At 35.8% G+C, this 26,589-nt stretch overlaps 1 protein-coding gene across 6 annotated transcripts in view; it reads right to left on the minus strand.

Moving 5' to 3' along the window:
• Positions 1 to 759: 759 nt before the first annotated feature.
• Positions 760 to 26,589, minus strand: part of UGGT2 (UDP-glucose glycoprotein glucosyltransferase 2) — an 86,351-nt gene continuing 60,521 nt past the window's right edge. For 4 of the 6 annotated variants that reach the window (XM_062624600.1, XM_062624604.1, XM_062624602.1 and 1 more), the window contains 15 exons: positions 26,162 to 26,264; positions 23,667 to 23,746; positions 22,533 to 22,722; positions 21,710 to 21,868; positions 19,889 to 19,974; positions 15,555 to 15,639; positions 13,816 to 13,901; positions 11,129 to 11,227; positions 9,831 to 9,915; positions 9,219 to 9,401; positions 7,535 to 7,695; positions 7,109 to 7,223; positions 3,350 to 3,466; positions 1,844 to 1,982; positions 760 to 1,610 (listed from right to left, as the gene is read on the minus strand). In XM_062624600.1, coding sequence (XP_062480584.1) covers positions 1,588 to 1,610; positions 1,844 to 1,982; positions 3,350 to 3,466; positions 7,109 to 7,223; positions 7,535 to 7,695; positions 9,219 to 9,401; positions 9,831 to 9,915; positions 11,129 to 11,227; positions 13,816 to 13,901; positions 15,555 to 15,639; positions 19,889 to 19,974; positions 21,710 to 21,868; positions 22,533 to 22,722; positions 23,667 to 23,746; positions 26,162 to 26,264 — 1,711 coding nt within the window. In that variant the 3' untranslated portion in view covers positions 760 to 1,587. Of the gene's footprint in view, positions 1,611 to 1,843; positions 1,983 to 3,349; positions 3,467 to 5,091; positions 6,260 to 7,108; positions 7,224 to 7,534; positions 7,696 to 9,218; positions 9,402 to 9,830; positions 9,932 to 11,128; positions 11,228 to 13,815; positions 13,902 to 15,554; positions 15,640 to 19,888; positions 19,975 to 21,709; positions 21,869 to 22,532; positions 22,723 to 23,666; positions 23,747 to 26,161; positions 26,265 to 26,589 lie in introns of those variants that run through there. The other 2 variants (XM_062624601.1, XM_062624605.1) reach the window with 2 other exon arrangements.

The following is a 26,589-nucleotide window of genomic DNA, read 5'->3' on the forward strand; positions in this document are numbered from 1 at the left end:
ACAAGCATAACAAAACAGATACTGCAGTGAAATAGAACAGCTAAAGAGAACTGACATTAGGATTTATGCATGGGTTACACAGGAAGGAACTAACTTCCTTGGGTACTTTATACAAAGAAAATGCCCACAACAAACCTTTCAAAATCCATCTGTGACATGTTAAAACTGTTTGGAAACACATAAAGGTAATACCGTGAAAAATATAAAAAGCTGTGCAAGAAATCTGCACATCTCATATTCCTAACACTTGAAAAATAGCAGCAAAGTATGATTTTAAATACTTGCTGTCATAGTTTAACACCAGCCAAAAACCTGGACACTTGCTCTTACAGAGAGGCATTTTAAGTAACAACACCAGAGGCCAAATAAAATACAGAAAAAAATACTCTTAGTTTTTCTTATTATTTAGTAAATAATTTGCTAGTACGGAAATATTATCATGCAAACTCATTGTGGATTCACCCACTCAGTGCGAATTACCTTCTCTTTTGTCACTTCAAGCATTTAGACTGAAAGACTGCATTAAGCTGTTCATACAAGAATGTACTGTCACATCCAGTCTCTTGAAACCAGCACAGCCTAACCAACCGAGTATTTAAGGCACTAGATTTCAGTTTAAGAAATAAACTCCCTGTTTTTAAACATCTGTATTGCAAGAACTTTTCACTGAAATTTCCAGGGGATCGAAATGTCAGTAGCCCATTAAAGCAATGGTTTTGTGAGTACAGACTTCTTAGAAAATCACGAGCCACCACTGACTGACAGTCAAAATTACTCACTGATTTTATTATCAAGTCTGAACAGGATAATGATCATCAAAATTTAATGGAAACAGCGTTTAGGTACTGACCTTCTGATGCAGTACATGCTGGTTGGAAAATCGTCTTAACCAAAAAATGGACTGGACTGTTATGACATACTGTTGATGTGACCAAAAAGAGCCTAAAAATCAAAAATTATTATTTTTTTAATAATTGGTAAGAGCGCAGCAATCCTGCATAATAAATGGGAAATTACATTCCTTGCTTTAGTAAGCTTCCCTGTTGACTTAGGCCACACAAATCTAAATTACACAAGATACTTCTTATGCCTGATCTTTGCTACACTGCCATTTTTTTTCCTTGTGATCACAGCATTTCTCCAGGGACACACACCAAAATTCTTTCTCTTTAAAAACATTAGCTTAATGCATGTAATCTGCACAAACCAGTTTTTACGTACATATTTAACGTGTGTGTTTTTGTCCCAGACTGAAACAATCTGTCTTTGAAGAGCTGAACACATCAGTCTTTGTATTCAAAACCCTCTGGGCAAACTCATTTAGTGAAGGAAAGGAAACCCAAAGCATCAGGAAACCTACTCTATGCTGGGTAAAAAAAAACAAAACATAAGCAAAGTACCCACGGATTTCTCTTCTGGCTTTGTATTTTGTTGAAAACATTTTTAAATAACACTGTACGTTATAAAATATTTGATTTCATGTTACAGAATGTAACAAATAATAATGCCAATGCAACATTCGTAACTTCCACTCGGTCTTTCACAGAAGACTTTTTGAGCTGTCCCCATTGCTGGGTAAAGGCTGTACTAAAGTTCATCGTGTTTAAGACCTGTAAACCAAAGAGAAAGAAAATTATCTTAGATTATGGCATGAAAGAATAGATTTTATCCTCTTAGTGAAACTAATGTAGAGGAGCGTCGTGTGCCTCTTAAACCCCACTCAGTTTCTGTAAGAGCAAGGAAAATGACACAAATACAATATTTGTGCCTACAGACCCTGATCTTAATTTCAACTGTATTAATAGTTGTTAAAAGGTAGCAGATGAATAGGCATGCAAGTTACCTTTTTGAAAGAAATGATTTTTCTTCTCTTTCTCAATTTGCTCTATTAATGTTCGTATCTCAGAGTCGTAGTCAACCCATTCGGGAACTATGCGGGCAGCAGCCTTTAATTTTGGTTCTTTGGTTTGGGGGTTGTTGCACTGGAAGTTTAAAACATACCAGATGTAAACAGAGCAAATGTGGAAATACCTCTTTTCCAAGGAACTGATTAAATACTTTCATTAGCATTTACAGTTTCACTGAAGGGCAGCAAGTGAGGTCAGTTAAAAAACAAACACCACACAAATGAAACTGTAACTAAACCCTGTTTCAATAACTCGAAACATTTTACTGTAAATACTTTAATTTTCCCATGTGCTCCTGCCTACCTGGATAGCAGAAACAGGGCTAGCACAAGACTACTAAGATTCAGACAAAGCTACACAGGGAGAAACAAGTTATACATTAGCATATTGAAACCGAATCTGATACGGGGCTTTTATTATGTTTGTGAGGATTCCTCTGTTGTTGTCTACAAAAATGTATTGACTGCTTCCATAAAATAACATAAATGGAAATCATAATAAAAAGTGATACATAATAGGGATTGAAAGAAAGTTCAGTAACTTTAGTTCTGGTCTTTAGTGTACAGAAAAGCTTATTTTAACAACTGTAAAGACACAGAGAAAACAAAACAATTTACATACTGAACATCTACACCAGATTCCAGCCGTGTGTTTTTCTTCAGAATTTTGTGTCTGAAGTATCACACTGTGCTGGTGTTGCCAAAAAATGAGAATGGGGAAAATCAGGATGGAGGCAATTATCATAGAATGGTTGGGAAGAGACCTTAAAACTCATGCAGTTCCAATGCCCCTGCCATGGGCAGGGGCACCTTCCACTAGACCAGATGGCCTTGAACACTGCCAGAGATGGGGCAGCCCCAATTCCCCTACATAGTTTCTCTCTCAATTTCAATTCCCAAATAAAGACACTTTCTTCTTTCTAAATATGGATAGTCTCCTCAGCATTACACTTAAAAAGCTCTCTTTATCTCCTGTTTATAGTGGTGAAACGGACAGAGGAAACCATGATACTATTAAGTTCGTCCTCTACACAGTTGGCTCTGGAGGAACTTCGTAGAGAGTTTAACAGGGTCACACAATGCCCAGACAGTTAACAGGACTTCAGAGTTCCACTAATCCAGCTGACTATGTTAAAAAGATAAGGAAGATACGTGTACGAGTGTGAAAACCCCAATCCTGTCCAGTTACAGACAGCAATATTTCATTCTGGGGCACAGTTTTCAGCTTTAAGAGAAGTAAATTTAGTACAGAGCAAGCAGAGAAGGTCTCAGAGAAAAGGAGAAAAGTTGCTGTATTGTAGGGAACAGATACCATGTTAAAGTGCCTTCCAGCAAGACTGCCTCCATGACATGACATGACATACTTGTATATCTGAAAAGCCACAGAAATTACAGCAAAAGGTTTTTAATGGATAAAACCAATATAACTTGAAATCAACTCACCAAGTCTATTGTTTTAGCCTTCTTCTTGGATTCATCATCACACCAGGTTTCACACCAAAGCCATTCCTGAGGGAGAGACTTAATAGCTACTTGATGAATCATATTATTGGGAAGATCCTGCACAAATTTTGTAAGATCATAAATTAGCACTGAATGTAATGTAACTGGTTATTCAGCAAGTACATAGAAGTAGAATACCTCTGCCTATTATTCAGCTAATTGGTCTGTTTCCTTCTTCTTATGTTTCCTTTAAGTGCTCCCCCAGTTCTTCTTCAAGTAGATTTTCAAGCAGATTTAAAACTCAGTCATGCTTATTTTGATGGCCAATTCCACCTCTGATTTCTCCAGCAATTTCACCTCTGATTTCTCCAGCAATTTCTTCTTGTACTTAAGATCTGTCCTTCCTTAAACTGACATAAGCAATACCACTGTCTGATACCTGTGGTTCAGATATTGCATGTCCCACTATAAATACCTCTAAGCAGAATTAGACTGTGTGAAATGATTAAAGCAGAACTCGACCATCTTTCCATTCCTCACATTTGGAAAAAAAAACAAACCTCAAAAGCATTAAATCGAGGACTGCACCACTGCTCTAAATTTAGACTTCTAGGAAAATGGATTCCTGAAACATGAATGTGAAAAGGAAAAGCAATTACGCTGCTATTCTGGCTCTCATCTTCCTTACTTTACTTAATTTATATTGTTTTTTTTTAACCTTTATTATGTATTCAAGTCCTCTGATCATGAACACTCTGAACTACATCTTGCAGAATGGAAGGAACAGCATTTAACTATGAGAAGAACCTCAGGCAGCCACACACTGCATGTCCTCTGGCCACAGTTAAAAATAGCAGATGTAACTGGTAGATCCATTCGTAAGCTCCTTCCCATGTGCAACCCCTACATTATATATAAAAATAAGTGCCAGAACTCAAGTATTAGTCACATCTTATTTTGCCCATTCTTGCTGCTAAATGTGACAGAAGAAAATAGCACATACAGATGCATTACAAAAGGCATATAATTGAATTCAAATATATACATTACCACAGGAAAATTACACCAAATACAAGGATACTGAGTACACAAGGCATTAAACACTAATTTATATGCTTTACTTTTTTAAAAACCTTCAAATTATGATTTTTTTTGAATATAAAAGAAATGGTTTATCACTATCTCAATTTCAAGAGAAAGGAGACTGCTTTTCTGTTGTGCCTCTCTGACTTTCTAAAGGAAAACATAATTCCTGCATTACTACAGTAGCTCTCGGGGCTGTGAATTTACAAATTGTTATAGGAGTAGAAAGCAGAAAGACAACTGCTGGTTCCAGGGTGTAAAATAAATAGAAGAAAACCAAGTTCTAACCAAAAAGTTGCCTATCCTTGCAAAAGAAAGTGATTTAACCTCAAAACCAGTAAAATACATCTACAAGATCCAAGAGGAAATATTAATGAATCAGAAAAATAAAGAATAAGGGTAAAACCGGACTATTTTCACTGTCAGTGCCCATATTTTTGTTCATTCAAGATATGTAAACTACTGAAATCTTTTTGTCTCACTTTCACATTTAAAACTTGTTTTTCAGTTTGCTTTACAGGCTGTTTTCACATTCACCCAGATAACCTACACAATGTTAAAGGGGAGCTCCTCCACAGCAGCATCCTTATTAGGGAAAAAAAAAAAAAAGCTCAATTTAAAAATAGAAAAAAATGCCTCTTAATAAAAGAATTAGTCTTACATTATATCCTGCTGGTTTTTATTCTTTAGGTAAAGAACAGATGGTTAATTCTCTTTTAAGTGAATTGCTATCAGTGTAAGTATTTTTCTTGGCATCTCTACATAGACACATGCTTCTCCTTCAAGAGTACAACACAATACGCTGTACCAGTAGTCTAGTTCTTATCATGTGTAACTTTTCTCCCTAGGAGGATTTTACTTACACCCCTTAGCATTTTAAGTGACTTTTTTTCCTTCTATCTGCTTCTATTTTGTGGTTTATAGTAGCATAACCTTAACTACCATCCATGGAAGTAGCTGTGCTGGCAGGTAGCAAAGAGCCAAGATTGCTTCTTCACTGAGAAGGGGAGTAAGCACTCCAGTCAGATGTTTAAAATAAAGAGGAAAACAAATGATCATGCTGTGTCCTCTCAGCAGATATAAGCTGTTCAGGACTCTTGTAAAATATATTGCACTGTGGCTTGTATTTCTGGGAATGCTGCTGTTGTTTGGGGTAGAGTAGCAGCAATGAAGGCAGAATGTGATTCTGTATCAATAAATGAGAAAGCAGAATACTATGAAAATATTACTTTGACGTACTTCCCTTTCCAAAGTATTTCCAATTCCATTCTGCCAGGATTTAGCTGCCTTAATGTCTGCGCTCAGACCTGGCTTGCTGAGGGAATGCTAGCTTACCCTGAAGTGGCTTTCGATTTGATGCAACAGACTTTTAAGGGATATGTGCTATCATGTATTAACACTGTAATTCAAAATGCAAGAATCCTAAGATTGAAAGATATACATAAGTAATGTTTTGAGAATATTAGATAAAACTAATTACTCTTTCTGAAAAGCAGCATTACTGTCGAAGCCCTGTAACAAGCCTCTGAATCTTAAAGGTTCTTCTGAGAGACACCTTGTGCAAAAAAAAGGGTGAGACTATGTTTGAAAAACACACAGCTATAGCACATCAGGACTCTCAAATGTGCAATACAGGGCCAATAATTCCTTCTATTTTCCAGAAAAGAGAGGTAAAATCTGACTGTTGCTATCAGTCCTTTGCTCTTAACAGTTACAGCTTAAGGCTACTCCAACTCCCTGTGTCCAGGATAGTTCCAGTTTGTAGCACAGATGTATTTCCACTTTTCTTTGTCCATTATCTGCTATCATCAATTTTTAGTTGTATTTCTGGAATAAATGCAAATAATGTACTCATGTAAGAGAGTGAAACTTGCTTGCAGAGTAAGTAGGTGGAATGCAGGCACTGAGAGACTTGGGTTTTGCTACTGTGGGATCCCTTTTCTGCTATAGGCAGATAAAAACCTTTTAGTAATTCCACAAAGAAAATGACAAAAGCAGGGACAATCTCACTTACGAAGCCTTCTGAAGTTCACCCAAAGACAGACATAAATGCATCGCATTATTTACTCAGGCAGAAACTGGACGACCTGTGTTATCAATCTTCTACCGAGTTAAAGAACCTCAACTACAGGGGAAAACAATAAATTTAAGCATGTTCTGTACATCTGGGATCTACTTCTTGCTTGTGACTTGCACCCTGAACTACCCCACTTACCTTTAAAAATTAATTTTATAAATGAAGCCTATATTCACCCCAGGGTGACCATGTACAGCAATCACGAGAGTGCATTAGTAGTTAGCTAATTTATTAATGGATAGAAAAACAGAATGAGGAAAAGGCTTTTGCTAAAGAAGAATGTAACAACCATTATCAGAATATAGGATTATCACTAGAAAAACACAAATGCACATAGAACAACTACAGATTAAAGGCAGCAGTCCTCTATGCTGTTTTTCCTCATTTTTTTCATATTAAGCAATTATTTAAAGTAATCATCATTTAGTGTTCAGTTTTCTGAACTGTGCTCATATGCACACTTGAAAATGTGTTAAAATAGAAATAAAAGGTAAATAGTTCCGGAGTTACAAAACATATACATTGAGTTATATCATAAATCCATGCATATTGAGGAAGATAAAGAAAACAAGCCCCAAATTGTTCGGAGTCATATTTACCTGATCTAGATTTGACAGACTGTTTGGATCTTGACTAAGAGCTTGGTACTGGCCCCGAAGCCTATCTCCAGCTGCAATCTTTCTGAACTTCTTAAGATCCACAACATATAAGGCACTACAAAGAATAATAAAAAAAAAAGAATTAAGATTTGTGGAGTTTCACCTTTTCTTTTTATAACATTAATAAAAGCAACAAGAAACCAAAACCTCTTCCCATCCTAAAGGAATATATGTTTTAATTAAGTGGCTGAAGCCACAATAAAAAAAGGGAAATCAATGTCATCAAAATTCATCTGTTATTCACTTCTTACTGCGAATGCATCAGCATTCAAAAGCAACTGCCCTATATCATTCAAATCAATATAAAGAGACAGATTTTAATCAAATTCACAAACTGCACAAAAAATACATAAGGCATTATCCTACCTAATATGGTATTTCCTTTTCCCAAGATGTGATGCCCAGTATCCCGACTTCCAGAAACGGTATCCATCCATTTCCTTACGGCTGTCACAGAAAGGTGTGTATCCATAGGGAGCTCCATTTAGATTTAGATCTCTGAGCTCTTTTAGGTCACTTCTCACAATCTAAATAACAGTATGTATTTTAATAATTTAATAATATTTTAATAATTTAATATTGTATTTAAAGCGTGCATATGAGGGCAGTTATTGCAGCAATCTTCCTGAAGCTTAACTATCATTTAAAAAAGCCCTGAAACACTCCAATAGTGGAGTATATAGAGTGTGGCACTGAATGATATTTACCAAATTATTATTCAATGAAAAATAAAGTGTTTATTCTGTGGTCATCTATGTAACACATTTAACAAGTAAATGAAATAAAAGGAGCTAAGATTTTAAATTTGTAGATCAGTGTTTCTGGTTGCCCAATATTGAATTCCATCATGCAGGAGTGTCACTTTCAAAATCTGCTGAGCATCTTCCTTCAGAAAATCCTTCCTATCTGTTACATCACTTGGGCACTCCAATATTATTGCATCATTTGAAAAATCTTTGTATCTAGTAATAAAATACTTTTAAAAATAGCTTATGAAGATACTTTATGAATGTCCTTTATTTACTAATCAAGCATTCTTCCATCAAATCCCACTAATCTGTCAGTGGTAAAAAAAGGTTTTAGCTGTTTCAGAGTACAGAGAAATTCTTACAGTAGTTAGGACAGAAAACCTAGTTCTGCTACTCTATCCAGATGAAAATGCAGGAAGTTGCAGTGTGCATTGTGGTATCTACATTTGATTTATTCTCAAGCTTTGGAAAAGGACCAAAACATTCAATATTTTTCTGAGGTTTTAATAACCGTTGGATAGACTCCTCAAGGTCTCATCTGAGAGAGCATGTTACCTTCAGTACATGCAGTGACAGAACAAGGGGAATGGCTTTAAACTGAAGGAGAGGAGATTTAGACTATATATTAGGAAGAAATTCTTCCCTGTTAGGGTGATGAGGCACAGGCACAGGTTATCCAGAGAAGCTGTGTCTTCCCAATCGCTGGCAGTGCTCAAGGCCAGGCTGGACAGGGCTTTGAGCAACCTGATCTGGTGGAAGATGCCTCTGCAGATGGCAGGGTGTTTGGAACTAAGTCATCTTTAAGATCCCTTCCAGCCCAAACCACTCTATGATCCTGTGATTTTTCATTGTACAGTATTCATTTCTGAGTGGTAGAATGCATACAAATTTAAGAAAAAGAGACAGGAGTAATCTTGGGAAATTTCAGCTGTCTGGAAGTTGTTCAAATGGTCTAAAGAAACCGCCTCAGACTCCTTCCTCAGTCCAAAGTCCTCTCACAATCAGCCCAAAGACTATATCACTCAAATAGGCTTTAGGCGAGATGCATCTTTAAGATCACACACATCTCTCCACAGGCAATTTATGGGAACTCAGTGCAGTGAGTGTATTCATTTCTACATGACCAAAGACAAGTTAAATTATTGCATTTCACATTCTGTAACACCATGGGGTTTGCTCTTGCAACTGCAATAGTCTTACGAGCCAAGCATCTGAATAAAATGGTCACAGAGAATGAAACTGGATCAATTTAAGCCAAAATGAATTCCTCATACATTTATACAATATTATTCTTTTCTTACCTGGTCAGCATCGACAAATATTATTTTATCCACAGCCAAAGGGAAAAGAACATCCAAAAAAAGAATTTTGTAGCCCCAGATAATTCTTTGTTTTTCTGTCTGTTGATAGAGCCAGCGGGGCCACTTATACTGTACTAACTCATACTTGAAACCATACTTTTTAGCCATGTGAGGAATTACATCCTAGAAGAAGAACCAAACAGTATTAGTTGCACATGGATGTGACACACAAGGACTCAAAAGGAAAACAAGGGAGTGTTGCAACAACATCGTGGCAGCTGCATTGGCCTGACTGAGTACAGAGCCTCTTATTTTAAGATGTTTCTTTAATTCTGGCAGTATCCTCAGCCACACAAATACAAAAAACATTTCTCTCAAGCTCTTGGAGACTATCAAGAAGAATAAATTATGATAATATTTCACTGAGCTTTGGGTTCCAGATAAGAATCTTATACACGAGACTTCTAAAACTGTTGGTACTGAATGCATTCAGAGATCATTTCCAACTGTGAAAATTCATTTTCAATTGCATCATTACTCAATTGCAATTTTCTTTAAAAACTACTTAAAATTTGTAAGAAAGAAATAATAAAAGAAAAACATTTCTCCTACCTTAAATGTTGGGGAGAGATAGTTTTTCAGAAACCAAAATTTAACTGGTGTTTTTGTATGACGTAGGACAGAAAGCATCATAATTCTGTGGAAATACAAGTCTATAATAAGCAAACAAATACACACAGGTCATTAAATTTCAACTGCTCTTAAGTGCTAAAGCTTTCTAACTTTGATTTTCTTTAACTCAGTTTAAGCAGAAATGTCTTTCTTTTTAAAAGCTTTGAAGAGCATGTGTTCAAGATTGCTTTGAGATGGACTTACTCAATCCAGATTGGTTCATCAATATTAGAAGGTACAATTTCAAAAGTGGATCTGTCAATAAGTTTTACTCTGAGAGGTGCCTGACAAAGTCAGAATAATTGCATTGTATTAACTTTGCTGCTGAGATGACTTATTTGGGAGATATTTTGGTTGAGTTTAATAGGTTGCTGATAAGAAAAACAACAGCAAAGAGAAACCATAGTTCAAGTTAAGATCCTCTTCAGAAAGACCTTGATAACTGTAAGAATCACTATTTTGGGTTCAATTTTTTTCCCACTATTGTAGCATTTGGCTGGGTTTACCAGACAGATATGGAGATGCCTTACAACCTTACAAGAGGTTAAGTCTATCTTAAGATCAAGGAATAATAAACTTTAAATAAGGCAAAGAGGCACACAGGATGTTTAAGCCTTATTTTTTACTCCTTTAAAATAAATAAGTCTTTCCTTTTATGAAGGTTGCTGTAGGTTGAGGGAAAGAAATGCAGGTGCTCAAACTGCATCAGATCACTAAAGCAATAAAATCACAAAATCTGACACCTGCAGAAAGTACTCAAATCAGGAAAGTAACAGAAACTGCTGTAAACAGATTAGGCAATACTTTAAAAATTCCTTAAAAGCAACCATTGCTTACTGAATGAACACTGAGCTAAGTAAGGCCATATGGTAGTCTCTGTAGTTTGGACTAAACATAAATAGATACAGGTCTAATGAAGTAATTTCTGTTATGTCTTTGTAAAGAGAGGCTGAGCTTCATCTGTTATGAACGTTCAAACTCCACACATGTACTCGTGGAAGGCATGGGGTACATTTTTCTTTCTTCAAAGGATAATGGTATTTTTGAACATCTATATGTTGCATCATTTTGTTCTACAAGAAAGATTAATTTAGTCCTCAGTGTATACAACTTTACTGTGATTTGACAATTTATTTATTCGTTACACCTTGTTAAAAGTCAGTTTAAGCTGCTTAGTTTTAGAATGAATGTATACTGTATTGCTATGAAATTCTTGTTTCATTTTTATCTTTCCTTACCTTAAAAAACGTTCATATAAATGGCCTGAAGCAACAGAAAAGATGTTAAGAATATCACTTTGCTTTTCCTTCTCTTCTGTTGGAGTTTCTTCTGAAAAGCTGAGAAAAAAACGAAACAAATTATTATTAAAAGTAAACATTCAGCAGAAAGAAAATACTACTGCATTACCAGTAACTTCATAAAGAATCAAAAGTAAAAGAATACACAAAAGAAACACTCATACCACTTAACAAAATCTTTTGGAAGCAACACTGCATACCCACTCACTAAGGACAAACAATAGCACAACTACAGTCTTTGATATTTTCAATCAAACAGAATCCTAACTTGGCAAGAACTCCATGTTTTATCAAAGCAAAAAGTCAGAAATACACACAGCCAGAGTATGTTGAGAACTGATTATTTGTAGCATTGGCAACTGTTACTCTTCAAGCTTCATTCATGCGCACTCTAAATCAGAACCACCAATGCATATTCTTGAGGTAGAATCATAGAGTGGTTAGGGTTGGAAACGACCTTAAGATCATCTAGTTCCAACCTCCCTGCCATGGGCAGGTGAGGGATGTCTTCATAGCCCCATAGGTACCTCAGCCAGTACCTTTCCCAGAATACTGTTGTAACATTTACTGGTCTGTGGTGATGGGACTTCCTGAGTATTTTTCATAATACTTTCTGCATTCTCCCTTAAATTCAACCAGTTGCTCTCCCTATAAGCGACCCAGTATCTTTGAGGTATGTCGTCCAGAGGTTTTCTGTTTCTGCTGTACAGCATTCTTTGCTTGCTTTGAATACCAAAGTCTCCTGGATTTTTTTTAATCATGGGTGCCTTCCAGCACACACAGCTAGGGAAAGGTGGCTGCAGTTTCCCTCAGATCTTGGAATTGCAAAGGCTGCCTTAGCCAAATTGGTTACACTATGGCTTGATATTGTTGGAGATTCACTCCAGTAGTCTTTTTTTGAGCCGTGCCCTGGATCTAGGGACTGGCTGAGGATTATACTGGGATCACTGTTTACTGGATAAAGTAGAACTGCTGTGCCTTTTCTTTATCTTTTTTAACTGTCTTTGTGACTGACAACCATTGCCAAGGCCACTGAAAATGGAAGAAAACCTTTTTTGAGTCTTGCAGCAGTCATTTGGGACCAGAAAGTCTTTAGGGTATGGAGAAAATAATGATGAAAAAGACATTCTCCCTAAATCCCTCATACTGACATTATCCCCTTCTTACTAGCTGAATTATAGCCCAAAGATGTTCTCCTGAACAATGGAGGAATCAGACTTTACTGCAATGGTAAATCTTGAATCCTTAAAGGTACTTATGGATAAAGCTACTGCAATTTCTTCTTTGTTTTAGGGCAAAGAGATCTGTGATTACTTGGATTAAGTTGTTTATATTCAAGTCATTAGCCCTGAACTGTTTCTTTTTCAGAAGGCATTCCCTTTGGTTCTTTCTCTTTGCAATTATACAGCTATGACAGTTTAGTGCTTGGCAGCATACTGCAGAAACAACCTGTGCTGGAAATCAGGCTGAGAGCAAACATGAGTGTTTTGTATAAAGTATATGGAATCTATTATGGAAACAATGTATTGCAAATTAGATCCTCACCAAAATAGCCTTGAAGATCCAGAAGAACAATTATTGTCACCTTGAAAGAGGGGATGAATTTATTGTGTTACTAGCATTTCAGATTAAAGTCTCAAGCTCATTCTTTGACATGAAGAAATCAAGTCACTGGGAATTCAATAAGTACTTTTGTCAGCACCCCAGCTGTCATACTTGAGAACTTAATCTTTTTCAGAAGTTTCTTGTGAGGAAAATCTCTTAAGTATTACAAAGAAAGAATGCTCTGAGAACACCCAGGCCACTGTTTCTAAAATAGATTGGTCAAAGGTTATCTGACTGAAATGCTCTCAAAAGGACAATTAACATGGCTTGGAAACTGATACAACACCCCGTGTTCTGATCCACAGCACAGATGCACTAGTCTATTAAAAAAAAATCACTAATTTTTTTTCTAAGCAAAGATGAAGCATCCTTTTGTGCCCTTATTCTCAAAAATCATATAAAAAATTTGTAGGAATATTTATCTTTACTTAATAAACAACAAATTCAAATTAAACACAAAATCAGCCTGAACCACACATCATCTACAGACAACATACTTATGAGCAACTGAAAACAAAACGTTACGATGCTATATGGGAAATTCAAAATACTCCAAGTTATTAGCTCCAAATGTAAAGCTTGAGATGTTTATTACAATTATTTATAGAACTCAAAGTTTAAAGTAAAAGGTATTTTATGGACAAATATCAAAACACTTCTTGAGCTTTCATAAATTCTACCTAGCAGCAGACAAGCAGCATCTTTTTGATGTTCAGTTTAATACATCTGAGTACCACATTACTGGCTGAGATTTTCACATCGACATTGATTCCCTGCCACAACAAAATAAAAATGCCAATGGAGACAACAAGCAGGAACTAGAAATGCAAAGGAGGGATTAAAAAGGTAATAAATAATAAGATGCACAAGACATTATAGTTTGTCTTTCTCTTTCATTTGTATTATAAATCCCTTGGAGAGTCTTTTTACATATGTGTATCATTATCAAGTAAGAAACACTTGCTATGAGTACTAATAAACATGTCCTGGCACAGTTAAAGTATACGAAAATTATGCATTACCTTAGAACTGATTCTTGATTTCTTTTTTTTCCTGTCGTTCCATCAGTAAGGAGATCTTCATTAATTTTATCAGGCCTTTTCTGTACCTAGTCATTTAAATAAATGTATTTGTGGAATTTGGGAAGTTAGTTGATAACAATCACTACTTCAGTTGTGATACCTAACTATGGTGTACTTACTAGCTAAAGCTTGACCAACATCTTACCAATTTCTATTTCAGTAAAATATTTACTGAACTGCATTAAACCAACAGTAAAAATGTAATTTCATACTTTCAAACTTGGTACAGAACTTACTGTAATAAGAAAAGTAATCAATTATGAAAAATTAGGTAGTGATTAATAAAACCAAACAGCATGTTCAAGCTTTCTGTACTACTTTATGCAAACAGTAATGAAAAGCGTAGGGAATTGTATCTCATTTTCTTCCCTCATGAGCTGCTGATCCAGCTACCACCTGGCACAAGAAGCGTAGGAGGGCATTGCACCATGCACAGACCTTACCTGGAGGGAAACCGATTCTCATAAGGAGAAAGCAACACATCTGTTACTGAAATATAAACTCTCCCATCCAACTTCAGCAATTTCTGCTGTCTTACCCAGACACTTAATAAAGGGTCCAAGTTAATTTTGTTTGCTGACCTTAATTTCCATGATTAAAAGACACCTAATTGGTTTTGAAACTCAAATAGCTTCTAAACCACTACATGTTTGAACATATTAAATTCAAACCACTTTATTTCACGTTTATACTTTCAAGCTAATGCTTCTGTTCATATTAAATCATCCATCTTCTTAGCTAATGCTTGTGGAGCCACATCCTAGGTATCAGTGAAGTCACTCTACAGTTCAACTGGATGGCAGAGCTTACATATTCCAGTTGTAAGCTTAGTATGTACCATTTTTCACATAGTATAATTCTCCTGTTAGGCCCACATGGCACCGTTTTTCTCTGTGTTTCAAAGGCAGGTTCATCAGGTTCCAGAGTTACCCTTTTTCTTCAGGTTTTGGACTTTCGGTTACAGGACTGGGGAAGCGACTCCTATATGTGGTTTTACAAAATGCCTTTTGTACTTAACTTTATCCTCACTCCTTCTTGATGTCTAAAATTTGGATATATCAAGGACACCTACACAAAATGTTATTTACAAAATAGTAGAAAACATAATGCTATGAGTTCTTTCTCCTTAATATAACTCGTGTTTCATTATCCCTTTTTTGATACATCTTTAAGAACGAAAGTAACAATTTCATTTACACAAATTTGGTAGCTTAGGGAAGAATTCAATGTACCTAATTTTAACTTCTCTGGTGTCTGGACTTCACATAAAATTCCTCCCCAGTCACAGGAGAGAACTGGATATCTCAGGAGGTAGTTACCCTCTGGTTTAAATACACATGTGAGCTGGGATAAGCAGTCCTTTGGACTCTCCTTCTCATTCTGCTAAGCAGAGAGGAAGATTAAGGTACCTAGACCCCACTCTTACACACCTTAAGCTAGATGAGAGAAATCCTATTTATGTTTAGCAGGTATTTAAGAATTTCCCATGCAATTAGTATAACCTGATTGGATCAAATTAACTACACTGATTTTACACACCCTTCTCTATTTAATTATAGAAAATCTAAATTATATATTTCAGTGTATATTTTCCAATCAAACAGCCTAAGACATACAAGTGTTAGTTGCATTTCACATAAGGAAATAACTCGGACAAAAAAAGGCATCTTTACACATACTTGGACTTTGATAATTTTGCTTCTGAAGTTGTTTAATACCACGATAACATCTATCAGGTCAGCTACAGAATCTGTTCCTTCATGGCTGTGAGGAGACAAAAAATACATGCAAATGCACTGGCTCATTAAACACAGGTAATAACACACATTTTAGAGCATAAGGTTTAGGACTGCTGGTATTTATAGAAATAAAATTTCTTTACTTGCACCTATTTATATCTTAAATTTAGAAACTTCCCGAGTTTTATTCATCACTAGACACTGTCACAGTGGTAGCCCTCACTTTTTAATTTGGATTTCACAGGAGATTTAAAAATGCAGCAACCTAGAGCAGAATGTTATTCTGCATTATACGGGTATATATTACATTCAAATATTAAACTACATTTTATCTGTCAAATATGGAAAACATCTTAGAAACTACTTTGTGACAGCATCAAATGTGCTTTTAAAATGAATCTGCTTTAAGAAGTCTAGGGAAAGCTTCATCACAGTGCTGAGATAGTAAAGACTGGCTTTCAACTGGTTGGCATTGTTGACTTTACCCCTAAAGCTGTGGCTGTGCAAGACACCACATGAACATTTGCCCTACTGAACACCAGTTTAAAGCCATTCAAGCACCTCAAAACTTTACTGCAGTCTACTGAGTAACAAGTATGAAAAATGTTGCTGTCACTCTATGATACAGTGTGATAATGTAATCCTCAATTTTTATAGCTTTTATACCTCAATAGCCCATATATTTTTTCTTTCATCTTTTCTGTCTTTTAACAGCATTATGTGGTTCCCTCTTGCTAAGCCTATGCACACAAAAAATTGTTTTAAAAATGTAATCTGCTACCTGATTTTTTTTTTTTGTTTGCCTAAAAAACATAACTGTTTAAAACTTGTTTCAAATCTGTGTCATACTGCCTATCTAAACATGTCAGGATTTTCTATAGTTGTCTGATTATTCTATTAAATAAGTATCAGCAAAATGTTCCTATGATTACTAAGTTTCATAGAGATGGCCAATTCCTGCTCAAAACAATGTTCTATATTATCTTGACTTTTCTGCTGATTGAAGTCTAATTTTCACTCTTAGAATATTGCATATATGAGCAGTTCGCTGAGAACAGTCTATCACAGGGATATACAGTACTCAACATAAAAGGCACAGATCTTAATTTTAAATAAAGTCTGTCATTAAAAAGCTCTAAAATAGTAAAACCAGAGCCAACCACAAACTGTTGATAGAAGAACTGGCAGCAGCTGGCACAGTGTTCCGAGTTTTGCCCTCAGGTTTTACACAATCAAATTTTTCTGTTATTCACTCAGCTACCTCAAAATCTCTATTACACATTCTGTAGCCAGCTCTGCAGCTCCGCCAATGAAGATGATTTTCCAAAGTCTTTACAATGTGTGTTTGGTTTAGCTGTAAATTTAGTAACATCACTTTGGCTCCTTATATCTCTTCTGTGGATCCCTCACTGCTGGCTCTATCTTTGCTGAGTGCCAATTGTTTTCCTCTGCACAGCACTCAGTGCGCCGAGTTTCCATCCCAGTATGAACAATGAACTGAAAATAGTGATAGTTGCCATTAGTTACCTTGGACACTTAACACTGGTCTCAAGATACAATTTATCTGTTCCTCCATTCACTTCTTCGTATACTTCCTACTACTACACTACAGTAACTTCCTGTCAGAATACTTCAGTTCCTAGTCACCCAACTACATCACAGAATAGGATAGCCACCCTTTTTTGGTGGGTGTCTCTGAAAAAATAGAGTCCATCACTGTTCTTTAATTTTAATTCAGTGTGATGAATTTTATACAGGACCTCTCATCTTTTTTCTGTCCCTGTGCATACAATATTCAGCATGCTGTGATTTTATTCATGTAAACAGATGTACCTTTCAAACAAGCGATCATGTGAGTAAGGTTTTGAATATAACCTGAGGATTGGAAGAACTGGGTCATGATTTATAAATTCCTTTAGCAAAACCAGAAAGAATCTTGTGTTTTTCCTGAAAGATACTGAACACCGTTAGTGTAACTCAGTTTGTAAACTGATTAAAAGTAGGCACAACTTTTTTTAAATCCAAGCACAATGTCTTGCATACTGAGAGCACTATTAAATACTTAACTACTTTATTGTTATATAATTGTTGTACAAAACTATGTCACAGCTTTTAAATGTTCCAAAACACCTACATACTTTTAAAATAAATACAAATAAATACCTACCTGCCTTTTGAAAAACCAAAACATTCAGCAGGAGCTTATATATATATATATCTTTAGATATAAACTAATTTCTGCAGTTTTATCTTGCAGTAACTACCTTTTTTCTTACCAACATCACAGAATTAAAGTTCCAATAATAGTGCTCAGACTGCTGCTTAAATATATCAATTTTCATTTCTGTAATATTTATAGTAATTTATTAATAGTGAATTGATTTACAAGTGTGACTGCTTCAAAATAGTGACCCTTGTTAGAAGCAGTGTTCAGGGGAAGGAAAAAAAAAAAGCAGCTTGTTTCAAAAGCTGCTGCATTTAGATAAAGTGAAAATTAGTTACTTGCATTTGTATTACATATAACTATGAGAGAAGCAAATAGGAACTGAGGTGTAGAACATGCTGTAACTTCAAATGCTATATTTCTCCTGAAACTCCCATTATAATGTACAGGCCTGTGATACAAAGAAAACAGCTCCTCTCACTCACAGGAGATGAGAACGTTCAACAGGAGAAGATATAACTAGTACGTCAGGATGGAGAATACACTGCAATACCTCTTGGCAAAATCCCATCCTATCAAATAGTTGCTGAAGTTCTGATAGCAATTTGATACTCTTAATACCGATATCAGTAAAAGTAATATCAAATATTCTGGTACAGCCTCCCAATCATACTTCAGCCATCATACTCTAAGCCTATGGCTTGTAATAATTAAACTAAATAAATGTTTTTGCTTAGATTCCTCATCAAGTATTAATTTTGCATAACTTCACTGAGGTCAGTTAAGCTTATCTGTATTACTTCTTAGGGAAAATCAGGGATCTTAAAAAATGGCAGATAATTGAAGTTTCCTTTGATCCATCCTAAAATGTTGAGTGGTTTGTTTCATTTTTGTTACATTTTTAAATTCAACTACAGCTCATTAAATTGTATTTTTAAACCATAATATCTTTCATAAATCACTTTATATATCTTAAGAACTGAATGTTATATTAAATTAAATTAAATTAAAAGATATAGCTACAGCTGGTGGAGATTAAGTGAACTTCTTAGGATACAGACTATGTTTTTCTGCTTTTTCAACAGATTGTTAGTGGTTTCTGGAAAAAAATAAATTGAAAATCACAAACAAATAGAATGACCCTAATATCCCATTAACGTTTCCCGATTCCTGAAACTGATGCATTAACTAAGTATTCAAAACAGCATTAAAACTAATCAATTTTTTTTTTTTCATTTTTTAACAGCAGCTGATGACTAAACATCATATGGGACCATGTGTTCCTGAACTCCACGTAATAACAAATATTTTATAAAAAATAGACCTGTTTCAGCCCACAGAATTACAGGAATGGGGTGGAGGGGAAGGAAGAACTGAAGCTGAAATAAATGGAAACTATACTGTTCCTCCAGAAGAGATCATATCCAAAGCTTCAAGAGGAAGCCCACATATGGTTCAGATCTATACTGTTACATAGAATGTGAGAAAAAATATGATTCTTCCAAGGAAGGAATACTTGGTATGGTGGCTAGTGTATGTTCCTCATAGGAAAACTGACCACGGAAATTACAGATCTATAAGCTATATAGGTGGCAACTAAATGCCAGTTACTGGAGTACAATGTGACTTCTTTCCATTTCCCTCTTGGTGTTTCTCCCAAGAGAGAGAAATGTGGCACAGCTGACGTGTAGCCAGGGTATGGAATTGAAAGGTGCTTGTATATCCTAAGGCAAAGCTGTAACAGCCATGATTCTTTGATGACTTAGGTGACTAAGAAACACTCAGAATTAACTGAAGAAATTAATTAGCTTTGAAATTAATATAATGCTCCTGTTAAAAAAAGATGCCACCCATCAACAACTGCATTCAGAGGCACCCTTAGGGGTGCAAAAAAATATAAGAGGGAAATTCATGGTACTTCCTCCAGCTTATGAAGATGCTGTTTACACTCTCAGAAAGTAAGCTATCTCTTACAAACTTTAAATCATCATTTGCTCCTGGTTCTAATTTTCTCATTTTTACTCATTTTCCTTCAGTACTGTCGGATCTTTTCAAAATCTGCTGCATTTTCAGATTCATTTATGTTTCCAAAAGATGGGTCAATACTTACGAAAAAACCCGATAGATCTCTTCAGATCTTCCTTTACGCAACCTCAGTGTCCAAGCACCTGGATTTGCTTTCAGCTGAAAATACCCCTATGAAAAAAAGGAAAGACAGGCAATTGTTCTGTCAGTATTTCAGAATTGACCGTGTACACATGCAAAAGTCAATTCTTCCATATTTGGTACTGCAGACAAGGTTAGTCTCATCACCTACTCTCATACTAGCCCTAAAAGCACTATGGCAGTGATAAAACCAACTGTATGTCCATCTGAATGTCTTTGATGTCCGTCTGAATGTCATTTGGTTCTAGCTGAAACTGAGTTGTATATAAAATCTCCAACAGCAAGTAAATGAGCAGGTAAAGAAACTGACCTTAGCTAAAAAAGCAGTTGTTAAACTGACCCTAAATTGAAAAGCTTATTTCTAAATCAAATTTTTGTCTGGAACAATTTTCCAGGTCAACACAACTCCTTCCCAATTTAGGAACACCGCATACAGCTATCATTATGTGAAAGCCAGACAAAGCATGCTTTGGAATGTGAAGAATCATTAAGTTTCGTCATGCTGAACAACCTCTAATGTTGAGACTGTCTTCAATACTTGTGTAAAAATCAGAGATTTACAGTTTAAGCATTTTATTCCTTGTGATACAGTATTTACAGAGAACAAAGAATAGTAGATGGGTAACACCTCACCTCTGTGCCTGGCAAAATCTTGGAGCAGATTCTCCTGGAAGGCATGCTAAGGCACATGAAAATCAACAAGGTCCTTGGTGAAAGCCAGCATGGCTTCACTAAGGGGAAATCCTGCCTGACCAATCTGGTGGCCTTCTATGATGGGGCTACAGAACTGATGGACAGGGGCAGAGCAGCTGATGTCATCTACCTGGACTTGTACAAAGCATTCGACACTGTCCCACACGACATCCTTGTCTCTAAATTGGAGAGACATCAATTTGACAGGTGGACCACTCGGTGGATAAAGACCTGGCTGGATGGCTGCACCCAAAGACTTGTGGTCAATGGCTCAATGTCCAGCTGGAGACCAGTAACGAGTGGTGTCCCTCAGGGATCAGTGTTGGGACCGGTCTTCTTTAAGATCTTTGTCGGTGACATGGACAGTGGGATTGAGTGCGCCTTCAGCAAGTTTGCTGAAGACACCAAGCTGTGTGGTTCGGTTGATAGGCTGGAGGGAAGGAATACCATCCAGAGGGACCTTGACACGCTTGTGAGGTGGGCTGATGCCAACCTCATGAAGTTTAACCATGACAAGTGCAAGGTCCTACACCTGGGTCGGAGCAATCCCAGGCACAGCTACAGGTTGGGCAGAGAAGAGATTCAGAGCAGCCCTGCAGAGAAGGACTTGGGGGTGTTTGTTGATGAGAAAATGAACATGAGCCGGCTTCAGTGTGCGCTCGCAGACCAAAAAGCCAACCGTATCCTGGACTGCATCAAAAGGAGCATGTCCAGCAGGTCAAAGGAGGTGATCCTGCCCCTTTACTCTGCTCTTGTGAGACCTCCCCTGGAGTATTGTGTGCAGTTCTGGTGTCCTCAACATAAAAAGGACATGGAACTGCTGGAACAAGTCCAGAGAAGGGCCACGAGGATGATCAGGGGACTGGAGCACCTCCCATATGAAGACAGGCTGAGGAAGTTGGGGCTGTTCAGCCTAGAGAAGAGAAGGCTGCGTGGAGACCAGGATGCTCCTGGTACCTGTAGTGTTAGTGAGCTTACAACACCGCAAAATGGATTTAAAGAACACAAAGCTCCTAAGGAATTCTCACGAAGAGTGGAAATAGTAACAACTATTTCTGTACTTAATACTTACCAGGTTGGCCATCACAATAGTATCAACCATGACAGGATTATTCTTTGTGCCCAGAGTGAACTGTAACCCTCGAGGAGGTTGTCCAGTTGTCACATCAAAGCAATGTCCTTCAAGCAGTATATATTCTAGTTCATATTCTGCTGTAACTGTCCCTTTTATCTGTGGAAGGAACATCTCATCAATAATTGACATCATTTAACTATGTGGGAAAAGCAACATATTACAATGACAAATGTGTTGTGCGGGATTTCCCTCAACTAAATTTAACTGTCAAAAAAAAAAAAAAAAGAGAAAAACCCTTCCAGGAAGAACTTCACTCAACTTTAAAATAGGTATCCAAGATAAAAGAGAATGACTCGCTGTCTAGAGGAATGTTCTCTCCATTGTTGAGGAAGCTGAAGCATCTCAGCCTTGGTAAGGTAAATCCCAACCTTTATTTTCACAATACCCCTTCCATAATACACACCTTTGGTTAATCAAACATCCTCAATATTTTGCATAATCTTAATGAAACAGTTCTAGTGACTTTGAAGCTGAGGGATTAAAAATGTAATTAAAAAACTGTGAACTAAAAAAGGGTCAAATATATTTTCATCTGGATTAATAAACGACCCTATATTCAGGTTTATTTGAAGATTTATCTAGATTAATCCTATTACTACCAAAAATATTTAAAAAATAAAAGAGAAATAGAAAGCTAACAGAATCCCTTAACTGTTTTGTTTTCTGGAAAACAGGCAAAAAATTCTCACAATATTTCTATTTCCCTCTTGAAGTGAAAGGCCCAACACAAGTTTTATAGTGTTTACAAACTATTACTTACACCCTGTAAATGAATGTTATCAAGATCACAGGAACTGTTTACTGCTTCAACCAACCAGCTTTCAGGAGTGATCATGTTTAGAGTCAAAAGGGGTGATTCTGGCAATTCTAAGAATTTTGCCACAGGTTCAGAAGGGAGGTGCTTGTTGATCCCATAAGTTAATTCTGGTTCCAGAACAAAACGATAGAAGCTGTTGAAAAGAAGTGTTAAAAACCATAATACATTTATGCAGCATGAAGTTCCAAAAATGAAATTCTTCTAAAATACTTTAAAACATCATGAATATTTACCAAATTAATGATGTTTGGAGCCAGAGTAGCTCCCTGTTCTTTTGGAATACTGACAGACAATGCATACAGCATCTCAAATGGGCTGGAAGATAAACACATACCTATTCACTTTTGATATTTTCTTACTGTGAAAGTGCATGGTTCCCATTAACATTCTGAATGGCTGGAAAGGTGTATATCCAAGAGGTGCATCTAAACATCTTAATTGTGAAATTTCTCATAATACGATTATAGGTAAAATATCCGCCAAAGTGATGGCACTGCTTAAACATTTCACTTAGAGGGAAAGGAATCTCTCCTGCAGAATTCACTTCAGTATAAGCATCTGTAACTGAATTAGTGAACCCTGTTCTTTGGACAGCTAAGACATTTCAGTTTAAGACAGATACTTTCACGGTATATTCTTAATTATAATGATGTCTCAAATGCAGACTCTACATTGACTCAGATGAAATTAATTTTTAAGTGCTCTTAACCTGTAAAAATCCTTGCGCAGACTGTGGGCTGAAAGAAGTGACCAAGTTAGGCAAACAATCTCCCTCTGCAAGTTGTTACAGAAAGACTCATGAAAGACTCTCCATTAACTTCTTTAAGGATTACTCATGAGGTGCATGTGATGGATTAGATCACTTCCCTATGATCCCATATTTGAGACCTTAGAATTTTTCTCTAGACAAGTGCAAACTGCTTAGGTAGTATTCAACTTCCACTCAAAGTAACTAATGCAACAAAAGAAACCAGAAATACGAACCACTCTTTACTTTTTAAAGGGAGATACACCGATAACACTTTTTCCAAACCAAACCAGATCATATACTTGTAAGAAAATCTATAAACTACCTACCTCTTCAGAGGTGCTTCTGACAGCTTAGATCTGCAGTTCAAAAACAACCTAAGTTTCATATTGATGATGTCTTTAAGTACCTACAGAAAAAAAAAATCTCTGTAAAAAATGGTTCTTGGTAATCACCACACTTTGAAAATAGGACAAAGTTATCCTTGTGACATGCTGTCACTTCTCAAGCTTCAGCAGAAATCTCAAACATTTTCAAGTTCTAAATATATCTGTGTATTAAGGGATGCTGTCAGATATTCCAAATAAAGATCTGACCTTTTCTAAAACTGCATGATTTAGCACATGATATTCTTAATAGTCAAAATGTTAATGTTGTCCCCTAGTGAAGCAGTATTTTAAAGAGCAGCTATCCCTATTTTCCAGTGCTTGAGTAAATTATCACCTTTCTTCTATTGCATTTTCCAGATTTTAAAGCACTTGAAAGTCTGTGAGTATAACACATGCCTTTTATTAATAACCAACTTAAAACAATGACTTAACTCTTACTAAAATAGTTGTATGCAGTAAATTGTTAAATATAGCAAAGCTCAGAGAATTACTTTAATACTTAATTAGTTAATGATTTTTAAATGTCAGCAGTAGATTAATGATGTATTAAACTATTCAATCAACTTCAAAACATTCCTGCAAGCTAAACTATTTCCACTCTTTCTCAATATCTTCATCTGTTCATTTTAAAAATACTAATTTTCTGGATGCTGTTATATCAGAACCATAATATTAGGACAGTAATTTTTTTCTTATTTTTGTGAGCAATCTATTTTAAGTTAACAAGGTTATTAATTTCCTTAAAGCACTCTTAAAAACCTTTATCAAATTATCTTAATTTCTGTAGTTTCTGATCCAAAGTGCTTATATGAAAGAATAAAGCAGCTGTGTCTACCTTTATGGATATGATTAGAAAAGCAAATATTAAAGCTAAGTTAAAATACTGATACCACTAAGGCTAAAATCTAAAATTACTGTAGCAGCAAGTACATTTGGAACAAAGCAAGTCAATGGTCATCCTTAAAACTCTCTTATTATAAACATTTTTTCTTTCCTCACTTCAACCCAAGGATACACATATTCTTCACTATAGTGCTATAACTTCATTTAGTCGTACACTGTTCTGCTCTAGTTTCTCATTCCCATCCTTTCTGTCACCTGAATACCATCACTGTAAAACTACTGAGACAAAAAATAACGACTAAGAAATGGCATAAGGGTGACGACAAGTGAAGAAGCAGGAAATAGGAACCCAACAGCACTGGAAGCATAACAAGAGAAATTATTATATGACATGGGCTAAAGGCCTCCAGAATCAAAACAGAGGTCAAAGTGACTCAAGCAATTATCATTTGGAATAAAAATCATGTGTAACCAGTACTAGTTGGTCTCATCCACTAAAACACACCCAGAATTTTTAACATCGAAAAAAAACCACTTCTCAAATAAAGATGTTGCGTCCAAAATGATGTGTACCTGCACTGGACTTTTCCTTCAAGCAAGACATAAAACTCGTCCCATCAGTTAATATTTTTATTTGGTAGTATCAAGCTTTCATTTTAACTGAGAATGGTGAAATGAAAGATCTGATTCTAGAGAAAAGGTAGTATTTCAGAGTCTTGAAATATGTATTTTTTTAAGTCTTTTACTTTGCTTCACATTACGCATGAAGAGTGAGTGGATGTTTCAACTTTTGATAGAAAACGCATAAGAGGATGTAAAAATGGAAGGGAAAAAGCAGTGTAAGAATTTATGAAACTTTCATAATTACTGCAGAGAAAAAGATAAAACAGGATGCAGGAAAAATCAAGTTACAGACTTCAGAATTGTAACAGACCATAAAAAGAAGACAAAATTTACATTTTTATGAGAAACTATAAAGGAACCAGAGGTAGAGTGATATTCTGCAGCTAGAGAAAAAAAGAATCATTTTAGGAGCTATGTTTTCAGGACTGATACTCTTTAGACGATCACTAGCTACACACAATGTAAGACTTTTAGATATGCCTGGCAGCATTAATCAACTAAGAAATACCCTTGCAAGAGCTGAAAGTTTTATAGTCCAATCTTCTTATGATGATATTACGGGACAGATTTAGACCACCTCATTTAGGTACACGGGAAAATAAGGTGATCTGGTTTAATGGAAAGAAGCATATGCCTCTTAAGATTTTGAGATGGGAGATCCTTTTCCTCTATATTATGCAGACAATCTCCTCCTTTCCTTCTACTGACTATAAAGAGCATTTATGGACTTGCTTTTAAGAAGTCTGGTCCCCTCTCCTTCTGAATTTTTTTTGCAAATAAGATACTTACAATGATGAATTAGATCCTCCCCAACTTTTAAATATGAATTTAAATAGCTAAATGTCTATTTTTAAAATACCTAAAGGTTTTCTACCCTGTTACTACACTGTACATGCAAATTAGAAAAAGTTTAGTAAAAAAAGTTTAGCAACAAATACGCAAATTAAAAGAAATGACCACCATCTTACAATCAGTAACTGAGCCATCTTCTGTGCTTCTCTTGTCAATGGATCCACAATAGCAACAACATCATAGAATGGTTCATTCTGTTGGGGATTGACTTTTACTACACTGTTAAAAAAAAAAAAAAGGTATGAGAAAATAAATGACATGAAAGCTCTAAACTCTATTTGTGGAAATAAGAAACATTTTTAGGTATGAATTTGTAATATCAGAGGCACTTTAGATTTTACTGCTCATGAAAATGTTTTCCTTGTTTCAACCAGTAACCATTACTGTTCCCTGTGATGCCCCTAGAAAAGCTAAACATTAACAGCAACTAAAGATTTAGCATTAATCTATGAAGATCCATACCGATTGTTGATTAAATACATGCCCCATAACAAAATTAATCAAATAAAATTTTGCTGTGTGTTTTCCTTTTAAAAATGGCCTT

The sequence above is a fragment of the Pezoporus occidentalis genome, unplaced genomic scaffold (assembly GCF_034315485.1).
Source record: "Pezoporus occidentalis ecotype Australia unplaced genomic scaffold, CSIRO_AGI_Poc_V1 ctg27, whole genome shotgun sequence".
Lineage (NCBI taxonomy): Eukaryota > Metazoa > Chordata > Aves > Psittaciformes > Psittacidae > Pezoporus > Pezoporus occidentalis.